The sequence below is a fragment of the Coloeus monedula genome (assembly GCF_965178545.1).
Source record: "Coloeus monedula genome assembly, chromosome: 31".
Classification (NCBI taxonomy): Eukaryota; Metazoa; Chordata; class Aves; order Passeriformes; family Corvidae; genus Coloeus; species Coloeus monedula.
Window position 1 is genome coordinate 1,471,574 of NC_138811.1, and position 13,949 is coordinate 1,485,522.

The 13,949-nt window shown below is 54.4% G+C and overlaps 1 protein-coding gene across 5 annotated transcripts in view; it reads left to right on the forward strand.

The window, feature by feature from the left end:
• Positions 1-13,949, forward strand: part of EVI5L (ecotropic viral integration site 5 like) — an 84,185-nt gene that overhangs the window by 4,480 nt on the left and 65,756 nt on the right. For all 5 annotated transcript variants that reach the window (XM_082299447.1, XM_082299449.1, XM_082299450.1 and 2 more), the window contains exons 2-3: positions 425-508; positions 3,810-3,976. In XM_082299447.1, coding sequence (XP_082155573.1) covers positions 494-508; positions 3,810-3,976 — 182 coding nt within the window. In that variant the 5' untranslated portion in view covers positions 425-493. The remainder of the gene's footprint in view (positions 1-424; positions 509-3,809; positions 3,977-13,949) is intronic.

The window sequence follows — 13,949 nt, forward strand, 5'->3', positions numbered from 1 at the left end:
AATTCCCACTTTTCCAGCCCAAATCCGGGATTTCTTTCCCAGCCAAGTGCTGGAATTTGGGGAATTTTGGAGCCATCCCAATTTTGGGTCCTTTTCCCCCATTTCCAACCCCTTTTTTTCCCCAATTTTCTTCACATTTTTGTCCATTTCCCATCAAATTTTTGCTTTTTTCCCTCCAAATTGAGGCTTCCTCCGCTCCCAGAACCAAGGATTTCTCCCCAAAAATCCACCCCGAATTCCCTGAATTCCTCTTTTTCCATTCCCCATCCCAACCCCGTTGCTTTTTTCCTTTTTCCCACCTCATTTTTGGGTCAGAACGAGGCTTTTCCATTTTTTTCCCCAAAAAATCCCACTTGGGGCCCTTTTCCCACCCCAAAATCTCATTTTCTTTTAAAGGAAATCCTCATTTTTCTTCTTTTTCCAGGAAAACTTAATTTGGGTTGATCCCAAGCAGCAAATCCGGGCAGGAATTGGGAATTCCAGAGGTTCATTAATGGCTGAATTAAAGGTAATTAAGGGCTTTTGCTCCTCGTTAGCGAAATTCCGAGATCCCCTTAACGAGAGAAACCTTAAATCCCATTTTTTTGGGGCAAAATGAGCCCAAAAAATGGGATTTTTCCCTGTTTCCCGAGCTCTTCCCTCCTCCAGGATTCTTTGGTTTCTCCAAAAGCTTTTTCTCATCCCCCAAAAAAAACCCCAAAAAGGGATCAGAAATGGGGATTTTGGTTAAAAGCTCCCGGGTTCGGAGCTGAAATTTGAGGCAAAATCGGGCAAATCCCACATTTCCCACGCCAAATCCCACATTCCAGCCCCAAATCCCACATTCCAACCCAAATCCCACATTTCCAACCCAAATCCCACATTTCAACCCAAATCCCACATTTCAACCCAAATCCCACATTTCCAGCCCCAAATGTGGGGTTTGGGGTGGTGGGATTTGGGTTGGAAATGTGGGATTTGGGGTTGGAATGTGGGATTTGGGGTTGGAATGTGGGATTTGGGGTCGGAATTCCGGATTTTCCCCTGAAATGTGGGATTTGGGGTCTGGAATGTGGGATTTGGGGTTGGAATGTGGGATTTGGGGTCGGAATTCCGGATTTTCCCCTGAAATGTGGGATTTGGGGTCTGGAATGTGGGATTTGGGGCTGGAATGTGGGATTTGGGGTTGGGAAATGTGGGATTTGGGTCTGGATTTTGGGATTTGGGGTTGGGAATGTGGGATTTGGGCTGGAATTTGGGATTTGGGGTTGGAATGTGGGATTTGGGTCTGGAATGTGGGATTTGGGGTTGGAATGTGGGATTTGGGGTTGGAATGTGGGATTTGGGGTGGGAATGTGGGATTTGGGGTTGGAATGTGGGATTTGGGGTTGGAATGTGGGATTTGGGGCTGGATTTTGGGATTTGGGTTGGGAATGTGGGATTTGGGTTGGGAATGTGGGATTTGGGGTTGGAATGTGGGATTTGGGGTTGGAATGTGGGATTTGGGTCTGGAATGTGGGATTTGGGGTTGGAATGTGGGATTTGGGGCAGAAATGTGGGATTTGGGGCTGGATTTTGGGATTTGGGTTGGGAATGTGGGATTTGGGTTGGGAATGTGGGATTTGGGGCTGGAATGTGGGATTTGGGGTGGGAATGTGGGATTTGGGTTGGAAATGTGGGATTTGGGGTTGGAATGTGGGATTTGGGTTGGGAATGTGGGATTTGGGGTTGGAATGTGGGATTTGGGGCTGGAATGTGGGATTTGGGGTGGGAATGTGGGATTTGAGTTGGGAATGTGGGATTTGGGTTGGAAATGTGGGATTTGGGGCTGGAATGTGGGATTTGGGTTGGGAATGTGAGATTTGGGTTGAAATGTGGGATTTGGGGTGGGAATGTGGGATTTGGGTTGGGAATGTGGGATTTGGGTTGGAAATGTGGGATTTGGGGCTGGAATGTGGGATTTGGGTTGGAAATGTGGGATTTGGGGCTGGAAATGTGGGATTTGGGGTGGGAATGTGGGATTTGGGTTGAAATGTGGGATTTGGGGGTTGGAATGTGGGATTTGGGGTTGAAATGTGGGATTTGGGGCTGGAATGTGGGATTTGGCGTTGGAATGTTGGATTTGGCGTTGGAAATGTGGGATTTGGGGTTGAAATGTGGGATTTGGGGCCCTGAAATGTTGGATTTGTGTCTGGATTTTGGGATTTGGGTTTGGAATGTGGGATTTGGGGTTGGAATGTTGGATTTGGGGCAGAAATGTGGGATTTGTGTCTGGAATGTGGGATTTGGGGTGGGAATGTGGGATTTGGGTTTGGAATGTGGGATTTGGGGCGGGAATGTGGGATTTGGGGTGGGAATGTGGGATTTGGGGCTGGAATGTGGGATTTGTGTCTGGAATGTGGGATTTGGGGTGGGAATGTGGGATTTGGGGCTGGAATGTGGGATTTGTGTCTGGAATGTGGGATTTGGGGTGGGAATGTGGGATTTGGGGCTGGAATGTGGGATTTGGGGCTGGAATGTGGGATTTGGGGTTGGAATGTGGGATTTGGGGTGGGAATGTGGGATTTGGGTTGGGAATGTGGGATTTGGGTTGGAAATGTGGGATTTGGGGCTGGAATGTGGGATTTGGGTTGGGAATGTGAGATTTGGGTTGAAATGTGGGATTTGGGGTGGGAATGTGGGATTTGGGTTGGGAATGTGGGATTTGGGTTGGAAATGTGGGATTTGGGGCTGGAATGTGGGATTTGTGTCTGGAATGTGGGATTTGTGTCTGGAATGTGGGATTTGGGTTGGGAATGTGGGATTTGGGTTGGAAATGTGGGATTTGGGGCTGGAATGTGGGATTTGGGTTGGGAATGTGAGATTTGGGTTGAAATGTGGGATTTGGGGTGGGAATGTGGGATTTGGGTTGGGAATGTGGGATTTGGGTTGGAAATGTGGGATTTGGGGCTGGAATGTGGGATTTGGGGGTTGAAATGTGGGATTTGGGTTGGAAATGTGGGATTTGGGGTTGGAATGTGGGATTTGGGGTTGGAAATGTGGGATTTGGGGGTTGGAATGTGGGATTTGGGTTGGAAATGTGGGATTTGGGGGTTGGAATGTGGGATTTGGGGCTGGAATGTGAGATTTGGGGCTGGAATGTGGGATTTGGGGTTGGGAATGTGGGATTTGGGTCTGGATTTTGGGATTTGGGGTTGGAATGTTGGATTTGGGCTGGAATTTGGGATTTGGGGTTGGAATGTTGGATTTGGGTCTGGAAATATGGGATTTGGGGTTGAAGTGTGGGATTTGGGGCCCTGAAATGTTGATTTTGGGGTTGGAATGTGGGATTTGGGGTTGAAGTGTGGGATTTGGGGCCCTGAAATGTTGGATTTGGGTTGGGAATGTGGGACTTGGGGTTGGAATTCCGGATTTTCCCCTGAAATGTGGGATTTGGGGTCTGGAATTTGGGATTTGGGGTCAGGAATGTGGGATTTGTGTCTGGAATGTGGGATTTGGAGTGGGAATTCCGGATTTTCCCCTGAAATGTGGGATTTGGGGTTGGAATGGTGGATTTGGGGTTGGAATGGTGGATTTGGGGTTGAAATGTGGGATTTGGGGCCCTGAAATGTTGGATTTGGGGTTGGAATGTGGGATTTGGGTCTGGAATGCGGGATTTGGATTGGGAATGCGGGATTTGGGTTGGGAATGTGAGATTTGGGGCAGAAATGTGGGATTTAGGGTTGGAATTCCAGATTTTCCCCTGAAATGTGGGATTTGGGGGTCGGAAAGTGGGATTTGGGGGTGGGAATTCCCGATTTTCCCCTGAAACGTGGGATTTGCTTGCCCAGGTGAGCCCCGGCCCGGCCGTGGCCTCTCCGGCCGCCAGCCCCGACTCCTCTCCCCACGAGGGCCCCTCGGCCGCGCCCTCGGCCCCCGGCGGCTCCCCCACGTCCGACTCGGAGAACCTGAGCCCGGACGAGCTGGAGCTGCTGGCCAAGCTGGAGGAGCAGAACCGGTGAGGGGCCGCCGCCGTTCCCGCCTTTCCCGCCCCTTTCCCGCCTTTTCCGCCCCTTTCCCGCCTTTCCCGCCCCTTTCCCGCCTTTTCCGCCCCTTTCCCGCCTTTCCGCCCCTTTCCCGCCTTTCCCGCCCCTTTCCCGCCTTTTCCGCCCCTTTCCCGCCTTTCCCGCCCCTTTCCCGCCCCTTTCCCGCCTTTTCTCCCACGTTTCCCGCCTTTTCTGCCCCTTTCCCGCCTTTCCCGCCCCTTTCCCGCCTTTTCCGTCCCTTTCCCGCCCCTTTCCCGCCTTTCCCGCCTTTCCCGCCCCTTTCCCGCCCCTTTCCTGCCCCTTTCCCGCCTTTCTCTCCTCATTTCCCGCCTTTCTCTCCTCATTTCCCGCCTTTTCCGCCCTTTCCCGCCTTTTCCGCCCCTTTCCCGCCTTTTCCGCCCCTTTCCCGCATTTTCCGCCCCTTTCCCGCCCCTTTCCCGCCTTTCCCGCCCCTTTCCCGCCTTTCCTGCCCCTTTCCCGCCCCTTTCCCGCCTTTCCTGCCCCTTTCCCGCCTTTCCCGCCTTTCCCGCCCCTTTCCCGTCTTTCCCGCCCCTTTCCCGCCTTTCCTGCCCCTTTCCCGCCTTTCCTGCCCCTTTCCCGCCTTTCCTGCCCCTTTCCCGCCCCTTTCCCGCCCCTTTCCCGCCTTTCCCGCCCCTTTCCTGCCTTTTCCGCCCCTTTCCCGCCTTTCCGCCCCTTTCCCGCCTTTCCTGCCTTTCCCGCCTTTCCCGCCCCTTTCCCGCCTTTCCTGCCCCTTTTCCTGCCCCTTTCCCGCCTTTTCCTGCCCCTTTCCCGCCTTTTCCGCCCCTTTCCCGCCCCTTTCCCGCCTTTCCCGCCCCTTTCCCGCCTTTTCCTGCCCCTTTCCCGCCTTTTCCTGCCCCTTTCCCGCCTTTTCCGCCCCTTTCCCGCCCCTTTCCCGCCTTTCCCGCCCCTTTCCCGCCTTTCCCGCCCCTTTCCCGCCTTTTCCTGCCCCTTTCCCGCCTTTCCTGCCCCTTTCCCGCCTTTCCCGCCCCTTTCCCGCCTTTCCCGCCCCTTTCCCGCCTTTCCTGCCCCTTTTCCTGCCCCTTTCCCGCCTTTTCCTGCCCCTTTCCCGCCTTTCCCGTCCCTTTCCCGCCTTTCCTGCCCCTTTCCCGCCTTTTCCGCCCCTTTCCCGCCTTTCCTGCCCCTTTCCCGCCCCTTTCCCGCCTTTCCCGCCCCTTTCCCGCCTTTCCTGCCCCTTTCCCGCCTTTCCCGCCCCTTTCCCGCCCCTTTCCCGCCTTTCCTGCCCCTTTCCCGCCTTTCCTGCCCTTTTTCCTGCCCCTTTCCCGCCTTTCCCGCCCCTTTCCCGCCTTTCCCGCCCCTTTCCCGCCTTTTCCTGCCCCTTTCCCGCCTTTCCTGCCCCTTTCCCGCCTTTTCCGCCCCTTTCCCGCCTTTCCTGCCCCTTTCCCGCCCCTTTCCCGCCTTTCCCGCCCCTTTCCCGCCTTTCCCGCCCCTTTCCCGCCTTTCCTGCCCCTTTCCCGCCCCTTTCCCGCCTTTCCTGCCCCTTTCCCGCCTTTTCCTGCCCCTTTCCCGCCTTTCCCGCCTTTCCCGCCCCTTTCCCGCCCCTTTCCCGCCTTTCCTGCCCCTTTCCCGCCCCTTTCCCGCCTTTCCTGCCCCTTTCCCGCCCCTTTCCCGCCTTTCCTGCCCCTTTCCCGCCCCTTTCCCGCCTTTCCTGCCCCTTTCCCGCCCCTTTCCCGCCTTTCCTGCCCCTTTCCCGCCTTTCCCGCCCCTTTCCCGCCTTTCCCGCCCCTTTCCCGCCTTTTCCTGCCCCTTTCCCGCCTTTCCTGCCCCTTTCCCGCCTTTCCCGCCCCTTTCCCGCCTTTCCTGCCCCTTTTCCTGCCCCTTTCCCGCCTTTTCCTGCCCCTTTCCCGCCTTTCCCGTCCCTTTCCCGCCTTTCCTGCCCCTTTCCCGCCTTTTCCGCCCCTTTCCCGCCTTTCCTGCCCCTTTCCCGCCCCTTTCCCGCCTTTCCCGCCCCTTTCCCGCCTTTCCTGCCCCTTTCCCGCCTTTCCCGCCCCTTTCCCGCCCCTTTCCCGCCTTTCCTGCCCCTTTCCCGCCCCTTTCCCGCGCCTTTCCTGCCCCTTTCCCGCCTTTCCCGCCCCTTTCCCGCCTTTCCTGCCCCTTTCCCGCCTTTTCCTGCCCCTTTCCCGCCTTTTCCGCCCCTTTCCCGCCTTTCCTGCCCCTTTCCCGCCTTTCCTGCCCCTTTCCCGCCTTTTCCGCCCCTTTCCCGCCCCTTTCCCGCCTTTCCCGCCCCTTTCCCGCCTTTCCGCCCCTTTCCCGCCTTTTCCGCCTTTCCCGCCCCTTTCCCGCCTTTCCCGCCCCTTTCCCGCCTTTCCCGCCCCTTTCCCGCCTTTTCCGCCCCTTTCCCGCCTTTCCTGCCCCTTTCCCGCCTTTCCCGCCCCTTTCCCGCCTTTCCTGCCCCTTTCCCGCCTTTTCCGCCCCTTTCCCGCCTTTCCTGCCCCTTTCCCGCCTTTCCCGCCCCTTTCCCGCCTTTTCCGCCCCTTTCCCGCCTTTCCCGCCCCTTTCCCGCCTTTCCCGCCCCTTTCCCGCCTTTCCCGCCCCTTTCCCGCCTTTCCCGCCCCTTTCCCGCCTTTCCCGCCCCTTTCCCGCCTTTTCCGCCCCTTTCCCGCCTTTCCTGCCCCTTTCCCGCCTTTCCCGCCCCTTTCCCGCCTTTTCCGCCCCTTTCCCGCCTTTCCCGCCCCTTTCCCGCCTTTCCCGCCCCTTTCCCGCCTTTCCCGCCCCTTTCCCGCCTTTCCCGCCCCTTTCCCGCCTTTCCTGCCCCTTTCCCGCCTTTCCTGCCCCTTTCCCGCCTTTCCCGCCCCTTTCCCGCCTTTTCCTGCCCCTTTCCCGCCTTTCCCGCCCCTTTCCCGCCTTTCCTGCCCCTTTCCCGCCTTTCCCGCGCCTTTCCCGCCCCTTTCCCGCCTTTCCCGCCCCTTTCCCGCCTTTCCCGCCTTTCCCGCCCCTTTCCCGCCTTTCCCGCCCCTTTCCCGCCTTTCCCGCCCCTTTCCCGCCTTTCCCGCCCCTTTCCCGCCTTTCCTGCCCCTTTCCCGCCTTTTCCATCCCTTTCCCGCCTTTTCCTGCCCCTTTCCCGCCTTTTCTCCCACGTTTCCCGCCTTTCCTGCCCCTTTCCCGTCTTTTCCGCCCCTTTCCCGCCTTTCCCGCGCCTTTCCCGCCCCTTTCCCGCCCCTTTCCCGCCTTTCCTGCCCCTTTCCCGCCTTTCCCGCCCCTTTCCCGCCTTTTCCGCCCCTTTCCCGCCCCTTTCCCGCCTTTTCCGCCCCTTTCCCGCCTTTCCTGCCCCTTTCCCGCCTTTCTCTCCTCATTTCCCGCCTTTTCCGCCCTTTCCCGCCTTTTCTGCCCCTTTCCCGCCTTTCCCGCCCCTTTCCCGCCTTTCCTGCCCCTTTCCCGCCTTTCCTGCCCCTTTCCCGCCTTTCCCGCCCCTTTCCCGCCTTTTCCGCCCCTTTCCCGCCCCTTTCCCGCCTTTTCCGCCCCTTTCCCGCCTTTCCTGCCCCTTTCCCGCCTTTTCCGCCCCTTTCCCGCCTTTTCTGCCCCTTTCCCGCCTTTCCCGCCCCTTTCCCGCCTTTCCCGCCCCTTTCCCGCCTTTCCCGCCCCTTTCCCGCCTTTCCCGCCCCTTTCCCGCCTTTCCCGCCCCTTTCCCGCCTTTCCCGCCCCTTTCCCGCCCCTTTCCCGCCTTTCCCGCCTTTCCCGCCCCTTTCCCGCCTTTCCCGCCCCTTTCCCGCCTTTCCTGCCCCTTTCCCGCCTTTTCCATCCCTTTCCCGCCTTTTCCTGCCCCTTTCCCGCCTTTTCTCCCACGTTTCCCGCCTTTCCTGCCCCTTTCCCGTCTTTTCCGCCCCTTTCCCGCCTTTCCCGCGCCTTTCCCGCCCCTTTCCCGCCCCTTTCCCGCCTTTCCTGCCCCTTTCCCGCCTTTCCCGCCCCTTTCCCGCCTTTTCCGCCCCTTTCCCGCCCCTTTCCCGCCTTTTCCGCCCCTTTCCCGCCTTTCCTGCCCCTTTCCCGCCTTTCTCTCCTCATTTCCCGCCTTTTCCGCCCTTTCCCGCCTTTTCTGCCCCTTTCCCGCCTTTCCCGCCCCTTTCCCGCCTTTCCTGCCCCTTTCCCGCCTTTCCTGCCCCTTTCCCGCCTTTCCCGCCCCTTTCCCGCCTTTTCCGCCCCTTTCCCGCCCCTTTCCCGCCTTTTCCGCCCCTTTCCCGCCTTTCCTGCCCCTTTCCCGCCTTTCTCTCCTCATTTCCCGCCTTTTCCGCCCTTTCCCGCCTTTTCCTGCCCCTTTCCCGCCTTTTCCTGCCCCTTTCCCGCCTTTCCCGCCCCTTTCCCGCCTTTTCCCGCCCCTTTCCCGCCCCTTTCCCGCCCCTTTCCCGCCTTTCCCGCCCCTTTCCCGCCTTTCCTGCCCCTTTCCCGCCTTTTCTGCCCCTTTCCCGCCTTTTCCACCCCTTTCCCGCCTTTCCGTCCCTTTCCCGCTTTTCCTGCCCCTTTCCCGCCTTTTCCGCCCCTTTCCCGCCTTTCCTGCCCCTTTCCCGCCTTTCCTGCCCCTTTTCCTGCCCCTTTCCCGCCTTTCCCGCCCCTTTCCCGCCTTTCCTGCCCCTTTCCCGCCTTTCCTGCCCCTTTCCCGCCTTTTCTGCCCCTTTCCCGCCTTTTCTGCCCCTTTCCCGCCTTTTCTGCCCCTTTCCCGCCTTTCCCGCCCCTTTCCCGCCTTTCCTGCCCCTTTCCCGCCTTTCCTGCCCCTTTTCCTGCCCCTTTCCCGCCTTTCCCGCCCCTTTCCCGCCTTTCCTGCCCCTTTCCCGCCTTTCCTGCCCCTTTCCCGCCTTTTCTGCCCCTTTCCCGCCTTTTCTGCCCCTTTCCCGCCTTTTCTGCCCCTTTCCCGCCTTTCCCGCCCCTTTCCCGCCTTTTCCCGCCCCTTTCCCGCCTTTCCCGCCCCTTTCCCGCCTTTTCCCGCCCCTTTCCCGCCTTTCCTGCCCCTTTCCCGCCTTTTCCCGCCCCTTTCCCGCCTTTTCCCGCCTTTTCCTGCCCCTTTCCCGCCTTTCCCGCCCCTTTCCCGCCTTTTCTGCCCCTTTCCCGCCTTTTCCCGCCCCTTTCCCGCCTTTTCCCGCCCCTTTCCCGCCTTTTCCCGCCTCCTTCGGGCAGCAATTCCCGTTCCAATCACTTGGGGTGGTTTGGGGGGGAGGGGCTGCGCTTTTGGGGGGATTTCGGGGGAATTTCTCCATTTTTGGGGCATTATCACCATTTTGGGGGCAATTTCTCCATTTTTGGGGTGATTTTGGAAGAAATATCTTTATTTTTGGGCAGAATTTCTCAATTTTTGGAGGGAATGTCTCAGTTTTTGGGGGGAATTTCTCCATTTTGGGGGGAATTTCTTCATTTTTGGGAGGAATTTCTCCATTTTGGGGGGAATTTCTCCATTTCTAGGAGGAATTTCTTCATTTTCGGGGCATTATCACCATTTTTGGGATGAATTTCTCCATTTTTGGGGCAATTTCTCCATTTTGGGGGGAAATACCTCCTTTTTTGGGGGCAATTTCTCCATTTTTTGGGTGATTTTGGAAGAAATTTCTCCATTTTTGGGGGGAATTTCTCCATTTTTGGAGGAATATTTCCATTTTTTGGGGCATTATCACCATTTTTGGGGAATATTTCCATTTTTGGGGCAATTTTTTGGGTGATTTTGGAAGAAATATCTTCATTTTTGGGAGGAATTTCTCAACTTTTGGAGGAATTTCTCCATTTTTGGGGGGAATTTCTCCATTTTTGGAGGAATTTCTCCATTTTGGGAGGAATTTCTCCATTTTTAGGGGGAAGTTTTCTATTTTTGGGGGAATTTCTCCATTTTGGGGGAAATTTCTCCATTTTTGGGAGGAATATTTCCTTTTTTGGGAGGAATTTCTCCATTTTTGGAGGAATTTCCCCATTTTTAGGGGGAATTTCTCCGTTTTTGGGGCAATATCTCCATTTTTGGTGTGATTTTGGAAGAAATATTTCCATTTTGGGGGGAATTTCTCCATTTCTGGGTGGAATATCTCCCTTTTTAGGGGGAAATTTTCACTTTTTGGGGAAATTCTCCTTTTTTGGGGGGAATTTCTCCATTTTTGAGAGGAATTTCTCCATTTTTAAGGGGGATTTCTCCTTTTTGGGGCAATTTCTCCATTTTTGGTGTGATTTTGGAAGAAATATCTCAATTTTGGGGGGAATTTCTCCATTTTTGAGGGAATTTCTCCATTTTTAGGGGGAAGTTTTCTATTTTTGGGGGAATTTTTCCATTATGGGGGGAATTTCTCCATTTTTGGGAGGAATTCCTCAATTTTTGTGGCAATTTCTCCTTTTTTGGGGGAATTTCTCCATTTTTAGGGGGAAGTTTTCTATTTTTTGGGGCAATTTCTCCATTTTGGGAGGAATTTCTCCATTTTGGTGGGAATTTCTCCATTTTTGGGGGAAATTTCTCCTTTTTGGGGCAATATCTCTGTTTTTGGTGTGGTTTTGGTGGAATTGCTCCATTTCTGGTGTGGTTTGGGGGGAGTAGCTCCATTTTCTGGAAAGTTTGGGGGAATTTCTCCTCTTTTAGGGAAGTTTTGTGGGAATCTTTCCTCGTTTTGGGTCAATCCCTGCTCCTTTGGGGCCATTTTGGGCAATTTTGGGTCAATCCTTCCTCGTTTGGGGCAGTTTGGGGTCAATCCTTCCTCGTTTGGGGCCATTTTGGGTCAATCCCTGCTCCTTTGGGGCCATTTTGGGCAATTTTGGGTCAATCCCTCCTCCTTTGAGGCCATTTTGGGTCAATCCCTCCTCGTTTGGGGCCATTTTGGGTCAATCCCTGCTCCTTTGGGGCCATTTGGGGCAATTTTGGGTCAATCCCTCCTCCTTTGAGGCCATTTTGGGTCAATCCCTTCTCCTTTGGGGCCATTTTGGGGCAATTTTGGGTCAACCCTTCCATTTCTGGGTCAGTTTTGGGTCAGTCCCTTCTCCTTTGGGGCCATTTTGGGTCCTTCCCACCCTCTTTGAGTCCATTTTGGGTCCAGTTTGGGTGAATCCCCCATTTTTCAGGGCAGTTCTGGGTCAGTTTTGGGTCACTCCAACCTCCTCTGGGTCAGTTTTGGGTCAATCCTGGCTTCTCCAGGGTCATTTTGGGGCAGTTTTGGGTCAATGCTTCCTTTTCTGGGTCACTTTTGGGTCCCTCCCACTCTCTTTGGGTTCATTTTGGGTCCATTTTGGGTGAATCCCCACTCTTTAGCTCAATTTTCGATCCCTCCCACCCTCTTTGGGTCCATTTTGGGTGAATCCCCCACACTTTAGGGCAGTTTTGGGTCACTCCCACCTCTTTTGGGGACATTTTGGGTCAATCCCAGCTCCTTTGGGGCAGTTTTGGGTCAATGCTTCCTTTTCTGGGTCACTTTTGGGTCCCTCCCACCCTCTTTGGGTCCATTTTGGGTCAGTTTTGGGTGAATCCCCACTCTTTAGCTCAATTTTAGATCCCTCCCACCCTCTTTGGGTCCATTTTGGGTGAATTCCCACTCTTTAGCTCAATTTTAGATCCCTCCCACCCTCTTTGGGTCCATTTTGGGTGAATTCCCACTCTTTAGCTCAATTTTAGATCCCTCCCGCCCTCTTTGGGTCCATTTTGGGTGAATCCTCCACTCTTTAGCTCAATTTTAGGTCCCTCCCACCCTCTTTGGGTCCATTTTGGGTGAATCCCCCACACTTTAGGGCAGTTTTGGGTCACTCCCACCTCTTTTGGGGACATTTTGGGTCAATCCCAGCTCCTTTGGGTCAGTTTTGGGTGAATCCTCCACTCTTTAGCTCAATTTTAGGTCCCTCCCACCTTCTTTGGGTCCATTTTGGGTCCATTTTGGGTGAATCCTCCACTCTTTAGCTCAATTTTAGATCACTCCCACCCTCTTTGGGTCCATTTTGGGTCCATTTTGGGTGAATTCCCACTCTTTAGCTCAATTTTAGATCCCTCCCACCCTCTTTGGGTCCATTTTGGGTGAATTCCCACTTTTTAGCTCAATTTTAGATCCCTCCCACCCTCTTTGGGTCCATTTTGGGTGAATCCCCCACACTTTAGGGCAGTTTTGGGTCACTCCCACCTCTTTTGGGGACATTTTGGGTCAATCCCAGCTCCTTTGGGGCAGTTTTGGGTCAATGCTTCCTTTTCTGGGTCACTTTTGGGTCCCTCCCACCCTCTTTGGGTCCATTTTGGGTCCGTTTTGGGTGAATTCCCACTCTTTAGCTCAATTTTAGATCCCTCCCACCCTCTTTGGGTCCATTTTGGGTCCATTTTGGGTGAATTCCCACTCTTTAGCTCAATTTTAGATCCCTCCCACCCTCTTTGGGTCCATTTTGGGTCCATTTTGGGTGAATTCCCACTCTTTAGCTCAATTTTACATCCCTCCCACCCTCTTTGGGTCCATTTTGGGTGAATCCCCCACTCTTTAGCTCAATTTTAGATCCCTCCCACCCTCTTTGGGTCCATTTTGGGTGAATCCCCCACACTTTAGGGCAGTTTTGGGTCACTCCCACCTTCTTTGGGTCCATTTTGAGTCCATTTTGGGTGAATTCCCACTCTTTAGCTCAATTTTAGGTCCCTCCCACCCTCTTTGGGTCCATTTTGGGTGAATCCTCCACTCTTTAGCTCAATTTTAGGTCCCTCCCACCTTCTTTGGGTCCATTTTGGGTGAATTCCCACTCTTTAGCTCAATTTTAGATCCCTCCCACCCTCTTTGGGTCCATTTTGGGTGAATCCCCCATTCTTTAGGGCAGTTTTAGGTCACTCCCACCTCCTTTGGGGACACTTTAGGTCACTCCCACCCTCTTTGGGTCCATTTTGGGTGAATCCCCCACTCTTTAGGTCAATTTTAGATCCCTCCCACCTTCTTTGGGTCCATTTTGGGTCCATTTTGGGTGAATCCTCCACTCTTTAGCTCAATTTTAGATCACTCCCACCCTCTTTGGGTCCATTTTGGGTCCATTTTGGGTGAATTCCCACTCTTTAGCTCAATTTTAGATCCCTCCCACCCTCTTTGGGTCCATTTTGGGTGAATTCCCACTTTTTAGCTCAATTTTAGATCCCTCCCACCCTCTTTGGGTCCATTTTGGGTGAATCCCCCACACTTTAGGGCAGTTTTGGGTCACTCCCACCTCTTTTGGGGACATTTTGGGTCAATCCCAGCTCCTTTGGGGCAGTTTTGGGTCAATGCTTCCTTTTCTGGGTCACTTTTGGGTCCCTCCCACCCTCTTTGGGTCCATTTTGGGTCCATTTTGGGTGAATTCCCACTCTTTAGCTCAATTTTAGATCCCTCCCACCCTCTTTGGGTTCATTTTGGGTCCATTTTGGGTGAATTCCCACTCTTTAGCTCAATTTTAGATCTCTCCCACCCTCTTTGGGTCCATTTTGGGTCCATTTTGGGTGAATTCCCACTCTTTAGCTCAATTTTAGATCCCTCCCACCCTCTTTGGGTCCATTTTGGGTCCATTTTGGGTGAATCCCCACTCTTTAGCTCAATTTTAGATCCCTCCCACCCTCTTTGGGTCCATTTTGGGTGAATCCCCCACACTTTAGGGCAGTTTTGGGTCACTCCCACCTCTTTTGGGGACATTTTGGGTCAATCCCAGCTCCTTTGGGTCAGTTTTGGGTCAATGCTTCCTTTTCTGGGTCAGTTTTGGGTCCCTCCCACTCTCTTTGGGTCCATTTTGGGTCCATTTTGGGTGAATTCCCACTCTTTAGCTCAATTTTAGGTCCCTCCCACCCTCTTTGGGTCCATTTTGGGTCCATTTTGGGTGAATTCCCACTCTTCAGCTCAATTTTAGATCCCTCCCACCCTCTTTGGGTCAGTTTTGGGTGAATCCCCCACACTTTAGGGCAGTTTTGGGTCACTCCCACCTCTTTTGGGGACATTTTGGGTCAATCCCAGCTCCTTTGGGTCAGTTTTGGGTCAATGC